Source organism: Bufo bufo, chromosome 3 (assembly GCF_905171765.1).
Source record: "Bufo bufo chromosome 3, aBufBuf1.1, whole genome shotgun sequence".
Classification (NCBI taxonomy): Eukaryota; Metazoa; Chordata; class Amphibia; order Anura; family Bufonidae; genus Bufo; species Bufo bufo.
Genome location: NC_053391.1, coordinates 31,944,974 through 31,962,689, shown reverse-complemented (window position 1 = coordinate 31,962,689; position 17,716 = coordinate 31,944,974). Strand labels below are relative to the sequence as shown.

General features: G+C 44.9%; 1 protein-coding gene across 2 annotated transcripts in view; it reads left to right on the top strand.

Annotated features, from left to right (window-relative positions):
• The window catches only part of ABCG1 (ATP binding cassette subfamily G member 1), a 60,817-nt gene extending 43,358 nt beyond the window's left edge, over nucleotides 1-17,459 (top strand). Inside the window, exons 9-17 of one of the 2 annotated variants that reach the window (XM_040421755.1) lie at nucleotides 5,275-5,430; nucleotides 6,003-6,022; nucleotides 8,103-8,108; nucleotides 8,151-8,252; nucleotides 12,680-12,848; nucleotides 14,705-14,805; nucleotides 15,123-15,281; nucleotides 15,388-15,506; nucleotides 17,216-17,459. In XM_040421755.1, the coding sequence (XP_040277689.1) occupies nucleotides 5,275-5,430; nucleotides 6,003-6,022; nucleotides 8,103-8,108; nucleotides 8,151-8,252; nucleotides 12,680-12,848; nucleotides 14,705-14,805; nucleotides 15,123-15,281; nucleotides 15,388-15,506; nucleotides 17,216-17,444 (1,061 nt within the window). In that variant the 3' untranslated portion in view covers nucleotides 17,445-17,459. The remainder of the gene's footprint in view (nucleotides 1-5,274; nucleotides 5,431-6,002; nucleotides 6,023-8,102; nucleotides 8,109-8,150; nucleotides 8,253-12,679; nucleotides 12,849-14,704; nucleotides 14,806-15,122; nucleotides 15,282-15,387; nucleotides 15,507-17,215) is intronic. The other variant, XM_040421754.1, reaches the window with a different exon arrangement.
• Nucleotides 17,460-17,716: the final 257 nt, after the last annotated feature.

The window sequence follows — 17,716 nt, the reverse complement described above, 5'->3', positions numbered from 1 at the left end:
AGGGGAGACTGGTCTGGAGAATGTAAACTAATCTGGGGTCTATAAACAGGAGGTCTGATATGGGTTCTGTATACAGGAGAGACTAGTCTGTAGTCTGTAAACTAATCTGGGGTCTGTAAACAGGAGGTCTGATATGGGTTCTGTATACAGGAGGGACTGGCCTGGAGTCTGTAAACTAATCTGGGGTCTATAAACAGGAGGTCTGATATGGGTTCTGTATACAGGAGAGACTAGTCTGTAGTCTGTAAACTAATCTGGGGTCTGTAAACAGGAGGTCTGATATGGGTTCTGTATACAGGAGGGACTGGCCTGGAGTCTGTAAACTAATCTGGGGTCTATAAACAGGAGGTCTGATCAGGGTTCTGTATACAGGAGAGACTGGTCTGGAGTCTGTAAACTAATCTGGGGTCTGTAAACAGGTGGTCTGATCTGGGTTCTGTATACAGGAGAGACTGGTCTAGAGTCTGTAAACTAATCTGGGGTCTGTAAACAGGAGGTCTGATCAGGGTTCTGTATACAGGAGAGACTAGTCTGGAGTCTGTAAATTAACTAGGGGTCTGTAAACAAGGGATCTAATCTGGGTTCTGTATACAGGAGAGACTGGTCTGGAGTGTGTAAACTTCTCTGGGGTCTGTAAACAGGAGGTCTGATCAGGGTTCTGTATACAGGAGAGACTAGTCTGTAGTCTGTAAATTAACTAGGGGTCTGTAAACAGGACGTCTGATATGGGTTCTGTATACAGGAGGGACTGGCCTGGAGTCTGTAAATGAATCTGGGGTCTGTAAACAGGAGGTCTAATCTGGGTTTTGTACACATGAGGGACTGGTCTGGAGTCTGTAAATTACTCTGGAGTCTGTAAACAGGGTCTGTAATCTGGGTTCTGTATACAGGAGGGACTGGTCTGGGGTTTGTAAACAGGGGGTTTAATCTAGGGTCTTTAAACAGGGTGTCTGTTCTGAGGTCCGTATGGAGAATGTAAACTAATCTGGGGTCTGTAAACAGAAGGTCTGATCTGGGTTCTGTATACAGGAGAGACTAGTCTGGAGTCTGTAAATTAACTAGGAGTCTGTAAACAAGGGATCTAATCTGGGTTCTGTATACAGGAGAGACTGGTCTGGAGTGTGTAAACTTCTCTGGGGTCTGTAAACAGGAGGTCTGATCAGGGTTCTGTATACAGGAGAGACTAGTCTGTAGTCTGTAAATTAACTAGGGGTCTGTAAACAGGAGGTCTGATATGGGTTCTGTATACAGGAGGGACTGGTCTGGAGAATGTAAACTAATCTGGGGTCTGTAAACAGGAGGTCTGATATGGGTTCTGTATACAGGAGGGACTGGCCTGGAGTCTGTAAACTAATCTGGGGTCTGTAAGCAGGAGGTCTAATCTGGGTTCTGTATACAGGAGAGACTAGTCTGTAGTCTGTAAACTAATCTGGGGTCTGTAAACAGGACGTCTGATATGGGTTCTGTATACAGGAGGGACTGGCCTGGAGTCTGTAAACGAATCTGGGGTCTGTAAACAGGAGGTCTGAACTGGGTTCTGTATACAGGAGAGACTGGTCTGGAGAATGTAAACTAATCTGGGGTCTGTAAACAGAAGGTCTGATCTGGGTTCTGTATACAGGAGAGACTAGTCTGGAGTCTGTAAATTAACTAGGAGTCTGTAAACAAGAGATCTAATCTGGGTTCTGTATACAGGAGAGACTGGTCTGGAGTCTGTAAACTTCTCTGGGGTCTGTAAACAGGAGGTCTGATCAAGGTTCTGTATACAGGAGAGACTAGTCTGTAGTCTGTAAATTAACTAGGGGTCTGTAAACAGGAGGTCTGATATGGGTTCTGTATACAGGAGGGACTGGTCTGGAGAATGTAAACTAATCTGGGGTCTGTAAACAGGAGGTCTGATATGGGTTCTGTATACAGGAGGGACTGGCCTGGAGTCTGTAAACTAATCTGGGGTCTGTAAGCAGGAGGTCTAATCTGGGTTCTGTATACAGGAGGGACTGGTCTGGGGTTTGTAAACAGGGGGTTTAATCTAGGGTCTTTAAACAGGGTGTCTGTTCTGAGGTCCGTATACCAGACTGGCCTGGAGGTCTATGGACACATATTCCTACACTAGTGCCTAGTGCTTGACGGGGCAAATTACCTCTCTACTGCTGGACACCAATAATATAAATAGCACATTATGTCTTGGAGGGGGGGGGGGGGGACAGGTTCAGGCTTTACTTTGGGCCTCTGGGTGCAGCTGTTAAGTGACTGTTAAAGTGGACTAATGCTGCATTATATCACAACTGACATCCGTTTGGACATACCTCAAGCAGTTTTGTTCAATATCTACATTATTTTCTTTTTCTATTACTGTTATAAATGTAAAAAGTATTGAAAACATTAAAAATTATGAAGTGCATTAAATCTTTCCATAATTATGTGGTATGATACTGCCATCTAGTGGTCAAATGGTGTAAAAACCAGTTAATACTGAAATCCTATGTAGCATACAGCTCTGCAGCCTTATATCTCCTGACCTATTACAGTTCCCAATAAGAAAGTAGAAGAACATTTTAAAGGCACCTTTACAACGATTTTATGTATTGCTCAAATGCATCTAAAATAACAAAAGAAAGCAACTTTGTAAATACTCCTAATTAAAAGTCTCCTGTAATTTTCTGTCTATAGCTCCTATGCAGACCTATGTGTTCTCATGGTTACAGACCACAAACAAACCCAGTGTAGTCTGATCTTGCAGTCCTTCTCCATACTCTTCTACTACTTACTTACTAACTATCATAGTTTAGCAAGAAGTAGGGGACAGATAAATAACAAAATAACTGCAGGATCAGACTACACAGAGTTTGTTTGTAGTCTGTTACCACGGATACAAATAGGTTTGCATAGGAGCTGTAGAGACAAAAGAGTAGGCGATATTTAATTAACACTAATTGCAATGCTGCTTCAATTTGTAATTTAGAGGCATTGGAACAATACATAGAAATGATTATTATCAATAATAATTATTAAAGCGCCATTCATTCCATAGGGCTGTACATATGATAAGCGGTGCACATACATAATACAGACAATTGCACTAAGCATGAACAAGACGAGTTACAGACTGGTACAGAAGGAGAGAGGGCCCTGCCCGCGAGGGCTTACAATATGATTGTAGAGGTGGACCCAGGGGCGTTGCTAGGGTCTCAAAAGATCTGGAGCCCAAGCCTCAATGAATATTGCCCAGTTCTCTAAGTCGCAGCCCCCTCCCCCCACACACCACATTTTCCTGTATTTGCTATACAGCAGCACGTATCTATCACATCCAGGGCCTCCAGGTGACGTCTCCTCGGATGTAGATCTTCTCTGTCATCATCTTCTCCATTCGGTCCGTACAACTTCTCTCAGCCGCCTCATCTCTGCAGAGTGTGACACATAGATATCTTAGCTTCCTCACATTTCTAGCATCATCCCCCAACCTGAAGTCCCCACAGTGTTATCCTGCTGCTCGCTGTGCCCCCCAATACCCCAAAATATGATCCTTAAAAAAAATGTGTGCCCACCATAGTAATAGTGCTACTCATAGTCCTACAAATAGTAATTCCCTTCTAGAATGCCCTCATTAGTAATACTGCCCCCTACTGTGATAATGCTCCCTAAGAGTGACTCCATTAGTAATACTGCCCCCTACAGTGCCCCCAACAGTGATAACACTCCCCAAGAGTGCCTCCATTAGTAGAAGAGCCCTCCAGTATTAATAATACCCTCACAGAGCCCCCGGTAGAAATAAAGCCCCCTATTGTTCCCCCAGTGGTAATAAAGCTCTCTATAGACCCTCAGTAGTAATTAGGCCCCCATAGTGCTCTTAGTAGAAACATAGAATTAAGGTGGATCTATAAGTCCCTCCTATAGAGCCCCCAGTAGTAATAAGAACGCCTATAATGTCCCCTGGATTTATAATACCCCTACAGTGCCCTCAGTATTTATACTACCCCCTACTGTTATAATGCTCACCCAGAAGTGCCCTCAGTATTTATAATGTCCCCTGGATTTATAATACCCCTACAGTGCCCCCAGTATTTATATTGCCTTCTACTGTTATAATGCTCACCCAGAAGTGCCCTCAGTATTTATAATGCCCCCTGCAGTGCCCCCTGTAGTTATATTCCTCCCTCCACCAGACAGTCCCATGTAAATAACATCACACCATCTCTCCTGCCCCCTCCAAAATATAGTCCTATGTAAATAACATCAATCCCCTCCCTTCAGCCCCTCCAATTTTTTGTCCCATGTAAAAAAACACTATTTCCCTCCCTCCTCTATACAGTTCCATGTAAATAACACCACACCATCTCTCCAGCCCCCTCCAATATACAGTTCCATGTAAATAACATCCCTCTCTATCTACAGCCCCCTCCAAAATACAGTCCCATGTAAATAACATCACCTCCTCCCCAGCTGCCTCCAACGTGCAATCCCATGTAAACATCTCCCCCTCAACATTCAGTCCCATGTAAATAACATCATTCTCCCCCACCAGCCACCTTTAACATACAGTTTGACATAAATAACATTGCCCCCTCAATATTCAGTCCCATGTAAATAACATCACTGCCTCCCCAGCCCCCTCCAACATACAGTCCTGTGTAAATAACATAATCGCCTCCCACAGCCGCCATCAACATACAGTCCCATGTAAATAGCATCCCTCCCTTCAGCCCTAACATACAGTCCCAGTTAAATAACCACAACTCCCAGCATTGCTCTGCCTCTCCCTTCACTTACCTCTCCTCATGTACAGCCATCACCACAGCTTCTTCCCCAGGACTTCTCCTCTTCACTGCCGTCCTCTCCTGCACTGATCACATGATGGTGACATCATTGCAGGTCCTTCTCAACCACTGCCTGTTCTACTGGTCACATGACCTGTGATGTCATCAAAGGTCCTTCAGCTCTTCCAGTGCATTAGATTCAATTGTATTGCTGTCCTGAGGAGGACAATACAGCTGTATCTAGCTGGCAGGCAGGACATTTGGGGCCTGGGACAAACTTTCAGGGGCCCAGGCCCCAAATGTTTTAACCTAGCAATGCCCCTGGATGGACCTTACCTTTAAAGCCAAGTCACACTTTTAATAAAACAGATTAAAAACAGATTTAAAGTGATAGTGCCCCTTTACCAAGTGACCTATTCAGGCTTATGAAGTGGCACTCTAGGCAAATATCTATAATGTCATAACATTTTCACTTGTGCCAATTCATCTGAATGAATCATCTTCTGCTCTCCTCCTAAAGTAATGGAAGTGGCCTCTGGAGAGTATGGAGACCAGAACCCCCGACTTGTGAGAGCTGTCCAGGAGATGTGTGGGACTGAGCAGAAAAGGGACCTTTGTGGAGAGACGGAGCCCAACCCGTTCCTGTGGCACAAACCATCTGAAGAGGTAAACAGGGGTGGTAAGGGTATCGGCGAAATACAATACCAGTCCATGACTACTGTGGCTTGTGTAATAGAGCATTGCCTTTTTGGTATCCTGTTTATTGTAATTAAGCAAGAAGGCCTAAGCAATCACAGAGAAGAAGGCTTAGGAGCAACTAATCACAGAGCAGAAGGTCTAGGAGCAACCAATCACAGGGCAGAAGGCCTAGGAGCAACCAATCACAGAGCAGAAGGCCTAGGAGCAACCAGTCACAGCTCAGAAGGCCTAGGAGCAACCAATCGCAGGGCAGAAGGCCTAGGAGCAACCAATCACAAAGCAGAAGGCTTAGGAGCAACCAGTCACATGTCAGAAGGCCAAGGAGCAACCGATCAAAGGGTAGAAGGCCTAGGAGCAACCAATCACAAAGCAGAAGGCTTAGGAGCAACCAGTCACATGTCAGAAGGCCAAGGAGCAACCAATCAAAGGGTAGAATGACTAGGAGCAACCAATAACAGAACAGAAGGCTTAGGAGCAACTAATTACAGGGCAGAAGGTCTAGGAGCAACCAATCACAGATCAGCCTTCATGTTTTCAGAGCAGTTCAAGGAATTAGAGCAGAAGGCCTAGTATCAACCAATCACAGAGCAGAAGGCCTAGTATCAACCAATCACAGAGCAGAAGGCCTAGGAGCAACCAATCACAGAGCAGAAGTTCTAGGATCAACCAATCACAGAGCAGAAGCCCTAGGAGCAACCAATCACAGAGCAGAAGTCCTAGGGGCAACCAAAGGGCAGAAGCACTAGGAGCAACCAATCGCAGGGCAGAAGGCCTAGGAGCAACCAATCACAAAGCAGAAGGCTTAGGAGCAACCAGTCACAGGGCAGAAGGCCAAGGAGCAACCAATCAAAGGGTAGAATGACTAGGAGCAACCAATCACAGAACAGAAGGCTTAGGAGCAACTAATTACAGGGCAGAAGGTCTAGGAGCAACCAATCACAGATCAGCCTTCATGTTTTCAGAGCAGTTCAAGGAATTAGAGCAGAAGGCCTAGTATCAACCAATCACAGAGCAGAAGGCCTAGTATCAACCAATCACAGAGCAGAAGGCCTAGGAGCAACCAATCACAGAGCAGAAGTTCTAGGATCAACCAATCACAGAGCAGAAGCCCTAGGAGCAACCAATCACAGAGTTGAAGTCCTAGGGGCAACCAAAGGGCAGAAGCACTAGGAGCAACCAATCGCAGGGCAGAAGGCCTAGGAGCAACCAATCACAAAGCAGAAGGCTTAGGAGCAACCAGTCACAGGGCAGAAGGCCAAGGAGCAACCAATCAAAGGGTAGAATGACTAGGAGCAACCAATCACAGAACAGAAGGCTTAGGAGCAACTAATTACAGGGCAGAAGGTCTAGGAGCAACCAATCACAGATCAGCCTTCATGTTTTCAGAGCAGTTCAAGGAATTAGAGCAGAAGGCCTAGTATCAACCAATCACAGAGCAGAAGGCCTAGTATCAACCAATCACAGAGCAGAAGGCCTAGGAGCAACCAATCACAGAGCAGAAGTTCTAGGATCAACCAATCACAGAGCAGAAGCCCTAGGAGCAACCAATCACAGAGCAGAAGTCCTAGGGGCAACCAAAGGGCAGAAGCACTAGGAGCAACCAATCACAGGGCAGAAGGCCTAGGAGCAACCAATCACAGGGCAGAATGCCTAGGAGCAACCAATCACAGTTCAGAAGGTCTAGGAGCAACCAATCAAAGGGCAGAAGGCTTAAAATAAACTAATTATAGGGCAGAAGGCCTAGGAGCAACCAATTACAGATCAGCCTTCATGTTTTCAGAGCAGTTTTATTGAATTAGAGGAGAGCTAGGCAAAAAGGCCTTTTTTTATATATACAAATGAGGCTCATAATATTGTCCCCATTCACTGACAGCAAGGAGAGATCTTGAAAATTTGGAGGAATTAAAACACAAAGTATAACAGAAAGGTGCACATAGAAAAATGTCATTTCATTACTCATTTTGAGTGGAGGGAAACAAAACAATGGACAGAGCTAGAATTTCTAATATCGATGATGACCTATCCTGAGGAAAACCCCTTTAATAAATTCCTCTCATAAATATTCCTAACATAATATTTAATGTTACATTTTTGGTTATCTGCAGCCACCATTAGGCGGAGTTACTACAGAGATAGATGAAGTCAGCACTGAGTTTAATGGGAGCTGTATAAATCCATCACTAGTGAGCTCCCTCTAGTGGTGGCTGCAGGTAGCCAGGAGGGGGAATTTAGCAAGAGATTTGTATACTTCTCTTTGGGCTTATAAAAGTTGTAAATGATGAAGCACGCCATACTTGTGCAAAATTTAGCAACTTGAGTGTGGTTTACCAGGAGTGGGCGTGGTCTCCAGATTTTCGACAGATTTATTATTAGTAAAGACAGAAAAATGATACGCAAATCTAGATTTCCTTTTTATTTGTCTTCAGGACGGTCCAAGATGCGCCAAAGTGAGATTTTGAGTTTTGATATGTGGTCCTATGACGTCTGTAGTGGGAGCAGCCATCTTGGCTTTTACCTACAATATTATACATTGTAGCAAAGTTCAGCAGGAGTTAAGTCAGCTTCTGGATGCAAACAAGAATTATTTTCCATTCGTGAAAAGCAAGCAGAGATATTAAAAATAGAGAATAACTTTAAAAAAAAAAATAGCAAAAAGTTTTCGCAAAAATATTTGTTATTTAACTTTTTTTGCTGCAGGACTCGTCGCCCACAGAAGGTTGTCACAGTTTCTCTGCCAGCTGCCTTACCCAGTTTTGCATCCTGTTTAAGAGGACATGTCTGAGCATCATGAGGGACTCTGTAAGTCACGTCCGATTATCCCAATGACCTACTGCATGTATTATAATATATTATAAGCTCTAGATTCTTAAAGGATATCCTAACACCTTGAAAATGCAGCAGGTTATAGAGAAGGAGGAGCCGAGTAGATTGATATATAGTTTTATGGGAAAATATTCTGTATAACTTGTATTTTATTCATTTCATTTCCTGCTCTTTTTATGACTACAAGTCCAGTGGGAGGTCCTATTAGTGATTGACAGCATAGTCCTTTTACTCCGCCCCCAGCGGACTTCTAAGTATAAACAGCAGAAATTTAAAATGAATAAATTACAGGTTTTACTGAATATTTTCCCACAAAACTATATATCAATCTGCTCAGTTCCTCCTGCTCTATAACACCCTGCCAGCGGCTTACAACCTTGTTAAAGGGACCGCTTCCCCTTTAAGAGCCTTTCTGCTCAAATTAAGTTTCACATTTTTGCAGCTGTTTTTGATTTAAAAGAGTTTCCTCGGGACACGTTTGCTGTACGAGACTCTAAAAAACCTGTTTGATTAGGAGCTTCAATGGAGGCCGTATTGCTTGTCACCCAGCTTTCCCAGAAACAGATATAATTGAGAAGTGACCAAAAAGAAACGTTATCAACCTGACACAAGAGGGCGACTCAAGGAATTATATTTACTGTTCATTTTTTTTTTAAAGAAATGCCCTTTAAGTGCTGCATAATGTTAAAGGGACACTCCGAGTAAGATTTACACCCTGGTTTAAACTGGAAAGGGGGTGGAGCATGACACAGGGATTCAGAGAGCACAACAAGGAGAACCCAACCCTTGCTGTAAACATAACACAGAGTATCGGTTTTGTCCGGAGTGCCCCTTTAAGCCAACCGCCACGTTCGCTTGTATTGTCTATTTTAGACGACTATGGTCTTGACTTTTTCAAATAATACACGCCTGCCTCAGTTTCCATGACAACAGGAATGATTTTCTGTGATTTGCGTGTAAACTGGGATTATTACAATCAACTGAAGGGCAAGAAATGGGAAACTGACCTTCACAGGAATGAACTAGAATGCATGTGTGTGATTATAGAACTATAGCTCCGGGCCCTGGGAATCGGGGCCACTCATAACACCCAGCAGACCTAGAGATTCACTATGTGGAAGCACAGCTTAAATAATATCATCTTACACTGCTAGATGTTACATATAGTGCCCATATAATAGCGCCATACCGTGCCCATACATTTACCATATAGTGCCCACATAGCGCCATACAGTGCCCATACATTTACCATATAGTGCCCATATAATAGCGCCATATTGTGCCCCTATAATAGCGCCATACAGTGCCCCTACATTTACCATATAGTGCCCACATAATAGCGCCATACCGTGCCCATACATTTACCATATAGTGCCCACATAATAGCGCCATACCGTGCCCATACATTTACCATATAGTGCCCACATAATAGCGCCATACCGTGCCCATACATTTACCATATAGTGCCCACATAATAGCGCCATACAGTGCGCATACATTTACCATATAGTGCCCACATAATAGCGCCATACCGTGCCCATATATTTACCATATAGTGCCCACATAATAGCGCCATACAGTGCGCATACATTTACCATATAGTGCCCACATAATAGCGCCATACCGTGCCCATACATTTACCATATAGTGCCCACATAATAGCGCCACACAGTGCCCATACATTTACCATATAGTGCCCACATAATAGCGCCACACAGTGCCCATACATTTACCATATAGTGCCCACATAATAGCGCCATACCGTGCCCATACATTTACCATATAGTGCCCACATAATAGCGCCACACAGTGCCCATACATTTACCATATAGTGCCCACATAATAGCGCCATACCGTGCCCATACATTTACCATATAGTGCCCACATAATAGCGCCATACCGTGCCCATACATTTACCATATAGTGCCCACATAATAGCGCCATACAGTGCGCATACATTTACCATATAGTGCCCACATAATAGCGCCATACCGTGCCCATATATTTACCATATAGTGCCCACATAATAGCGCCATACAGTGCGCATACATTTACCATATAGTGCCCACATAATAGCACCACACAGTGCCCATACATTTACCATATAGTGCCCACATAATAGCGCCATACCGTGCCCATACATTTACCATATAGTGCCCACATAATAGCGCCACACAGTGCCCATACATTTACCATATAGTGCCCACATAATAGCGCCATACCGTGCCCATATATTTACCATATAGTGGCCACATAATAGCGCCATACCGTGCCCATACATTTACCATATAGTGCCCACATAATAGCGCCATACCGTGCCCATACATTTACCATATAGTGCCTACATAATAGTGCCACACAGTGCCCATACATTTACCATATAGTGCCCACATAATAGCGCCATACAGTGCCCATACATTTACCATATAGTGCCCACATAATAGCGCCATACCGTGCCCATACATTTACCATATAGTGCCCACATAATAGCGCCATACCGTGCCCATACATTTACCATATAGTGCCCACATAATAGCGCCATACAGTGCGCATACATTTACCATATAGTGCCCACATAATAGCGCCATACCGTGCCCATACATTTACCATATAGTGCCCACATAATAGCGCCATACAGTGCGCATACATTTACCATATAGTGCCCACATAATAGCGCCATACCGTGCCCATATATTTACCATATAGTGCCCACATAATAGCGCCATACAGTGCGCATACATTTACCATATAGTGCCCACATAATAGCACCACACAGTGCCCATACATTTACCATATAGTGCCCACATAATAGCGCCATACCGTGCCCATACATTTACCATATAGTGCCCACATAATAGCGCCACACAGTGCCCATACATTTACCATATAGTGGCCACATAATAGCGCCATACCGTGCCCATACATTTACCATATAGTGCCTACATAATAGTGCCACACAGTGCCCATACATTTACCATATAGTGCCCACATAATAGCGCCATACCTTGCCCATACATTTACCATATAGTGCCCACATAATAGCGCCATACAGTGCGCATACATTTACCATATAGTGCCCACATAATAGCGCCATACCGTGCCCATACATTTACCATATAGTGCCCACATAATAGCGCCACACAGTGCCCATACATTTACCATATAGTGCCCACATAATAGCGCCATACCTTGCCCATACATTTACCATATAGTGCCCATATAATAGCACCATACAGTGCCCATACATTTACCATATAGTGCCCACATAATAGCGCCATACAGTGCCCATACATTTACCATATAGTGCCCACATAATAGCGCCATACCGTGCCCATACATTTGCCATATAGTGCCCATATAATAGCGCCATACAGTGCGTACACATTTACCATATAGTGCCCACATAATAGCTCCATATAGTGCCCATACATTTACCATATAGTGCCCACATAATAGCGCCATACAGTGCCCATACATTTACCATACAGTGCCCACATAATAGCGCCACACAGTGCCCATACATTTACCATATAGTGCCCATATAACAGCGCCATATAGTGCCCATACATTTACCATACAGTGCCCACATAAAATTGCCATACATTGAACACATAACAGTACCATGTAGTGCTATATAAACCATACAGCACAGTATTTATATAATAGTACCTGTATAATACTGCCATACAGTGAACACAGTGCCCACATAATGCACCCATATAGTGCTGTGTCATACAGTGCCCTCATAATACAGAATATAATAGTGCTATACAGTGAACACAATAGAGCGCCATATGGCGCCCGCATTATACTATTGTACAGTTCCTTTGAGATAATGACATACAATAAACACATAACAGGTTCACATAGTGCTGCCATATCATTCAAGAGTAATTGCCTCTTTTGCCCCTGTTATTCAGTCCAGTTTGGCAGGCACCATTGGATTCCGTGGGGCAGTTTTCTGCTGCTACTGATTTTGAGTTACACGGATCCTTCTGCTCCATTCACATCCAAAGCTGTTGTCAAATTTCTTCTGGCTTTTGGTGACCAGAGAGCAGTACATTGTGATTGATTAGATGTCTTCTCCATTTGCTTCCAAAGCTGCGTGCACAATCTGCCTGTCTCCTGTTAGCAGAGAGCAGCGCACTGTGGGAATTTTAATCTGTTCTTCTCCATTCACATACAAAGTTTTGTTCAAAAGTCTGCAGTTTTTTTCTATTACCGCTGAGCAGTGCTTTGTTCTTGATGTCGTCTTCTCCATTCACATCCGAAGCTGCATTCAGAATTCCTATTAGCACAGTGCATTGTATTACAATTGCAGTTGTCAGTACGTTGTATTTGTCTTTTTGAGCATCCTCAGCTCGTGTTCACACTGGAACTCATGACCTTCGTCCTCCCCTCAGGTGCTGACCCACCTGCGTGTCATGTCCCACATTGGCATTGGGCTCCTCATAGGATTACTCTATCTTGGGATCGGGAACGAGGCTAAGAAGGTCCTGAGTAACTCCGGCTTCCTGTTCTTCTCCATGCTCTTCCTAATGTTCGCAGCTCTCATGCCAACAGTCCTCACATGTGAGTATCAGCCGGCGTGTCGTATGACGGGTACCTCATGATTAGACTACAGACTAGAAAGGATGGGAATGTCTTACGATACATATAACTGTGAGAGGTACAAGTCAAGATGATGGTAGCGGAATGATCACAGCAGCAGCAGAGGAGTGGGCTGACCTTGTAGGAGGCAGTGACCTGTTCATCCATGATGTAAGGAGGAAAATGGAAACAAGTTACAGGTTACAGACTACAAATTACATAGTGGACGGAGTATGGTCCCCCAGCAGCACAGAGTACTTCAGCAGAGGAGTGTGCTGACCTTGTAGGAGGCAGTGACCTGTTCATCCATGATGTAAGGAGGAAAATGGAAACAAGTTACAGGTTACAGACTACAAATTACATAGTGGACGGAGTATGGTCCCCCAGCAGCACAGAGTACTTCAGCAGAGGAGTGTGCTGACCTTGTAGGAGGCAGTGACCTGTTCATCCATGATGTAAGGAGGAAAATGGAAACAAGTTACAGGTTACAGACTACAAATTACATAGTGGACGGAGTATGGTCTCACAGGAGCACAGAGTACTTCAGCAGAGGAGTGGGCTGACCTTGTAGGAGGCAGTGACCTGTCCACTTCTGTGGTGACGTTAATGAGAACCGGACTGGTGTCATGATGTGAGGAGGGAGATGAGGACAAGTGGAAGGATGCCCCAGAATAAAAGTTACCAAGGGCAAGGAGTATCGTCCCACAGGAGCACAGAGTACTTCAGCAGATGTGTGTGCTGACCTTGTAGGAGGCAGTGACCTGTTCATCCATGATGTAAGGAGGAAAATGGAAACAAGTTACAGGTTACAGACTACAAATTACATAGTGGACGGAGTATGGTCCCCCAGCAGCACAGAGTACTTCAGCAGAGGAGTGTGCTGACCTTGTAGGAGGCAGTGACCTGTCCACTTCTGTGATGACGTTATTGAGAACCGGACTGGTGTCATGATGTGAGGAGGGAGATGAGGACAAGTGGAAGGATGCCCCAGATTAAAAGTTACCAAGGGCAAGGAGTATGGTCCCACAGGAGCACAGAGTACTTCAGCAGATGTGTGTGCTGACCTTGTAGGAGGCAGTGACCTGTCCACTTCTGTGATGACGTTAATGAGAACCGGACTGACAGTGTCCTGATGTGAGGAGGGGGGTGAGAAAAAATGGAAGCATGCCTCAGAATAAAAGTTACACAGGGCAAGGAGTAGGGACCCCAGCAGCACAGAGTACTTCAGCAGAGGAGTGTGCTGATCTTCTAGGAGGCAGTGACCTGTCCATGTCTGTGATGATGTTAGTGAGGACAGGGCTGACAGTGTCATGATGTGATAAGGGGGATGAAGATAAGTGGAAAGAGGTCACAGATTGACAGTTATGCAAGGCAAGGAGCAGGGTCCCCCAGCAGCACAGAGCACTTCAGCAGAGGAGTGTGCTGACCTTGTAGAAGGCAGTGACCTGTTCGCTCATATGATGATATTAATCAGTACAGGGCAGCATGTCACAGGGCCAGTGATGTGAGGAGGGGAATGGTGACATGCTTAGGAGGGAGTGGAAGACAAGTGCGAGGTGGTCACAGATTGAACATTAGTGGAAGACACAGTCCTCCAGCAGCACAGAGTATTTTAGGAGTGTGCTGCTTCATGTGTGGTGGGCAGTATTCTGTCCACTCATATGATGATGTTAGTGTGGGATGGAGAATGCCCGTTAGGTAGTGAAAGGAGCAGGGGGCCCCCCCAGCAGCACAGAGTATTTCAGGAAATGAATGCCCAATGTATGCACTACAGAGACTGGCAGGGTTACAACCTGAAAGAAGTGATGCATATTATTCTGTCCTCCATTTCTGTGCAGTTCCTCTCGAGATGGGAGTATTTCTTAGAGAACATCTCAACTACTGGTACAGTCTGAAGGCGTACTACCTCGCCAAGACGATGGCTGACGTCCCCTTCCAGGTAACCTATGGACCCGTGCTTATGACAGGATCGCACCCTCTTCTATCAAATCCTTGATAATTACCATCACCTGCTTCTGGCACCCAGCTTTTCCAGACTCCCGAATGGCATATCTGCCAGGTTATTGGGTACTGGGCATGGACCGCTGACTACCTTAGGCTCATGTTCCATTCAGGACTCATAGGATTGGTTATGGCGGCCATATTGATTGTCACCCACCTTTCCCAGGAACAGATATAAAACCTTCTATCTTTTTTAAACTTTCTTCTTTTTTTCAATCATCCCTTCCACCTACTGACTGCATCCTCTCTTTTCAGATCATGTTCCCGGTGGCGTACTGCAGCATCGTGTACTGGATGACATCACAGCCGCCAGACGCCCTGAGATTTGTCTTGTTCTCGGCCCTTGGAACGATGACATCACTAGTGGCTCAGTCTTTAGGGCTTCTGATTGGGGCAGCTTCAAACTCCCTACAGGTAAGGCCCGATAATAACACCGAATGACGCACTCAGCTCTGCTACATCATGATTTGCTCAGTCAAGAAACCTTTTGCGCCCACTGATGGACCCCTCGCCCCTACAGGTGGCCACATTTGTGGGTCCGGTGACGGCGATCCCAGTTCTGCTGTTCTCCGGGTTCTTTGTCAGCTTTGACACCATTCCCAGCTACCTCCAGTGGATGTCCTACATGTCGTACGTCAGGTATGGTGGCAAGAATGTGACTCGTCTGTGTCTCTCTTTATATGGCGCCAACCTATCCGCCAACCTATGTGCACAGAACATATCACTCAGGTCCTTTAGCTTTTGTTGGCATGGAGATAAGTGGCGCCATGGTAGACGCTTATCATCACCTCCTTATTGAAATAAACATCTGACTTCATGCATATGGGAGAGTCGGGCCTCGTAGGAATCCAATTAACCTATCGGTATTTTCTGGGAGGAAACCTGAGCACCTGGAAGAAATCCACACGAAAAGACGCAAACGAGAACATACAAAGTCCACGTGAAAGTCACTCCTGGTCAAATATGAATCCAAGATCCCAAGGCCAATCACCGAGTATCAGGATTGGTGGCATAAAAGTAAATGGAGCTGAGTTGCAGTACCACAGGCAACCTGTGGACAGGTGTGGCGCTGTTTCTGGACAGCAGCCATGATTTTTTAATTCTCAAACAACCCCTTTAAAGGGGATGTGCCATTACAATAAATTATCCAGAAGACACAGGACTAGGTTACAGTCACATGACCGTGGTGTTTTGCGGATCTGCAAAACACGGATACTGGCCCATGTGCGTTTCGCAATTTGCAGACCGCACATGCCGCCACTGTCATAGAAAATGGTTCTGCACGTGTTCCACAAAATTGCGGAACGGATGCGGACTCTTTTAATTCAGCCTAAGTGTCAGGTCGGCGGAGGTCCGTCTGCTGGGGCCCCTGCTGATCACGAGAACGGGGGTCGCTGTTCCCTCAATGGACTGGAGCACAACGGGGGTCATTTATTAAGGCCGCCATTTTTTGGCAGTCTTTCATGTTCCTTTTTCGCTGGTGTTGCTGCGGGAACATGCGTAATTTATGATGCCACGGGCATTTAAAAAGTTTCAAAAATGGAGTTGTGCAACAAGTTTTTGCCAGAAAGAGTAGTAAAACTGTTCATGAATGACCCCTAATGGCGGTTTTGATTCCCCCTGCCCTACCGGAGGATGTGCCTAGTTTATGACTAGCGATGAGCGGCATAGGCAATATTCGAATTCGCGAATTTTTGGCTAAATATTAGCCATAAATTCGCAAATTCGAGAATTCGTGATCTCCAGTCATTGTTCATTTGATTGCGAGAATCGGCAATGTAATATATTGGCGATAAATTCACGATTAGAATATTCAACACTATTCGCAAATACGAATACATAGCACTATATTCAAAATATTTGCAAATTCTCGAAATGGCGATATTCGCGATTAAAATTCTTTATTCTATTTATATGACGAGGTGGGTGTCCAGCAGTCCATGTCCCCGGAGGCGAAAACTACCCCCGCTAACTGAGTGGAGTAGTTTTCCGCCAAAATATTTATGCCTGCTTCCAAAAAATTGTCACATGGGTGTTTAAAAAATTGCAAAAAATAAACGCAACCAACATCACCAGAAATAGGCATAGTGCTGGTCGTAAATGACCCCCAATGCGAATGACTCTGTCTTAAAGGGGTTGACTCAGACAAGCCCTTTCATATGGGAACCCGACTACGACACCCCACGGCGTGGAGGTTTTGTGGTGGAAAGCCGCAGCCAGCGGAACATTTTCCTTGCTGCAGCCACTACAGGTATTATCACGGCCTATGTTAACCCCAGGTGAAGCTCCACATAGAAATCTTCTGTTCTTCCCTCTTCCTAGATTAACAGAATATGTTTCCTTAACAGATACGGATTTGAGGGAGTCATTTTATCTATTTACGGCCTGGACAGAGAAGACCTGCACTGCGACAAAGATGAAACCTGCCACTTCCAGAAGTCAGAAGCCATATTAAAGGAACTAGACGTAGAAAATGCCAAGCTGTACTTAGACTTTATCATCCTCGGAGTTTTCTTCGTCGCCCTGCGCCTCATAGCCTATTTCGTACTTCGATACAAAATCCGGGCAGAGAGGTAAAGGCAAAGCCACGAAGGAAGGTTAGTTTGATGCATGGGAGAATTCCTCTGAAGATCATTATGATACTGCTCTACTAGGGAGATGCCACCAGACCCAACTTTGCCGAACCTTGTTGGGTTTAGTTGACTTGTTGGGTGATCCTCTCAAGTACTCTGGGGATATTTTTCTCCCTCGGCCTATTGTTTTATTATAAACTTTCTAGATTTAACTAGGAAGAAACAGAAGGGAAATCTAGAGAGTCAAGAGTTGACTACTCAAGTATTCCATGGAGG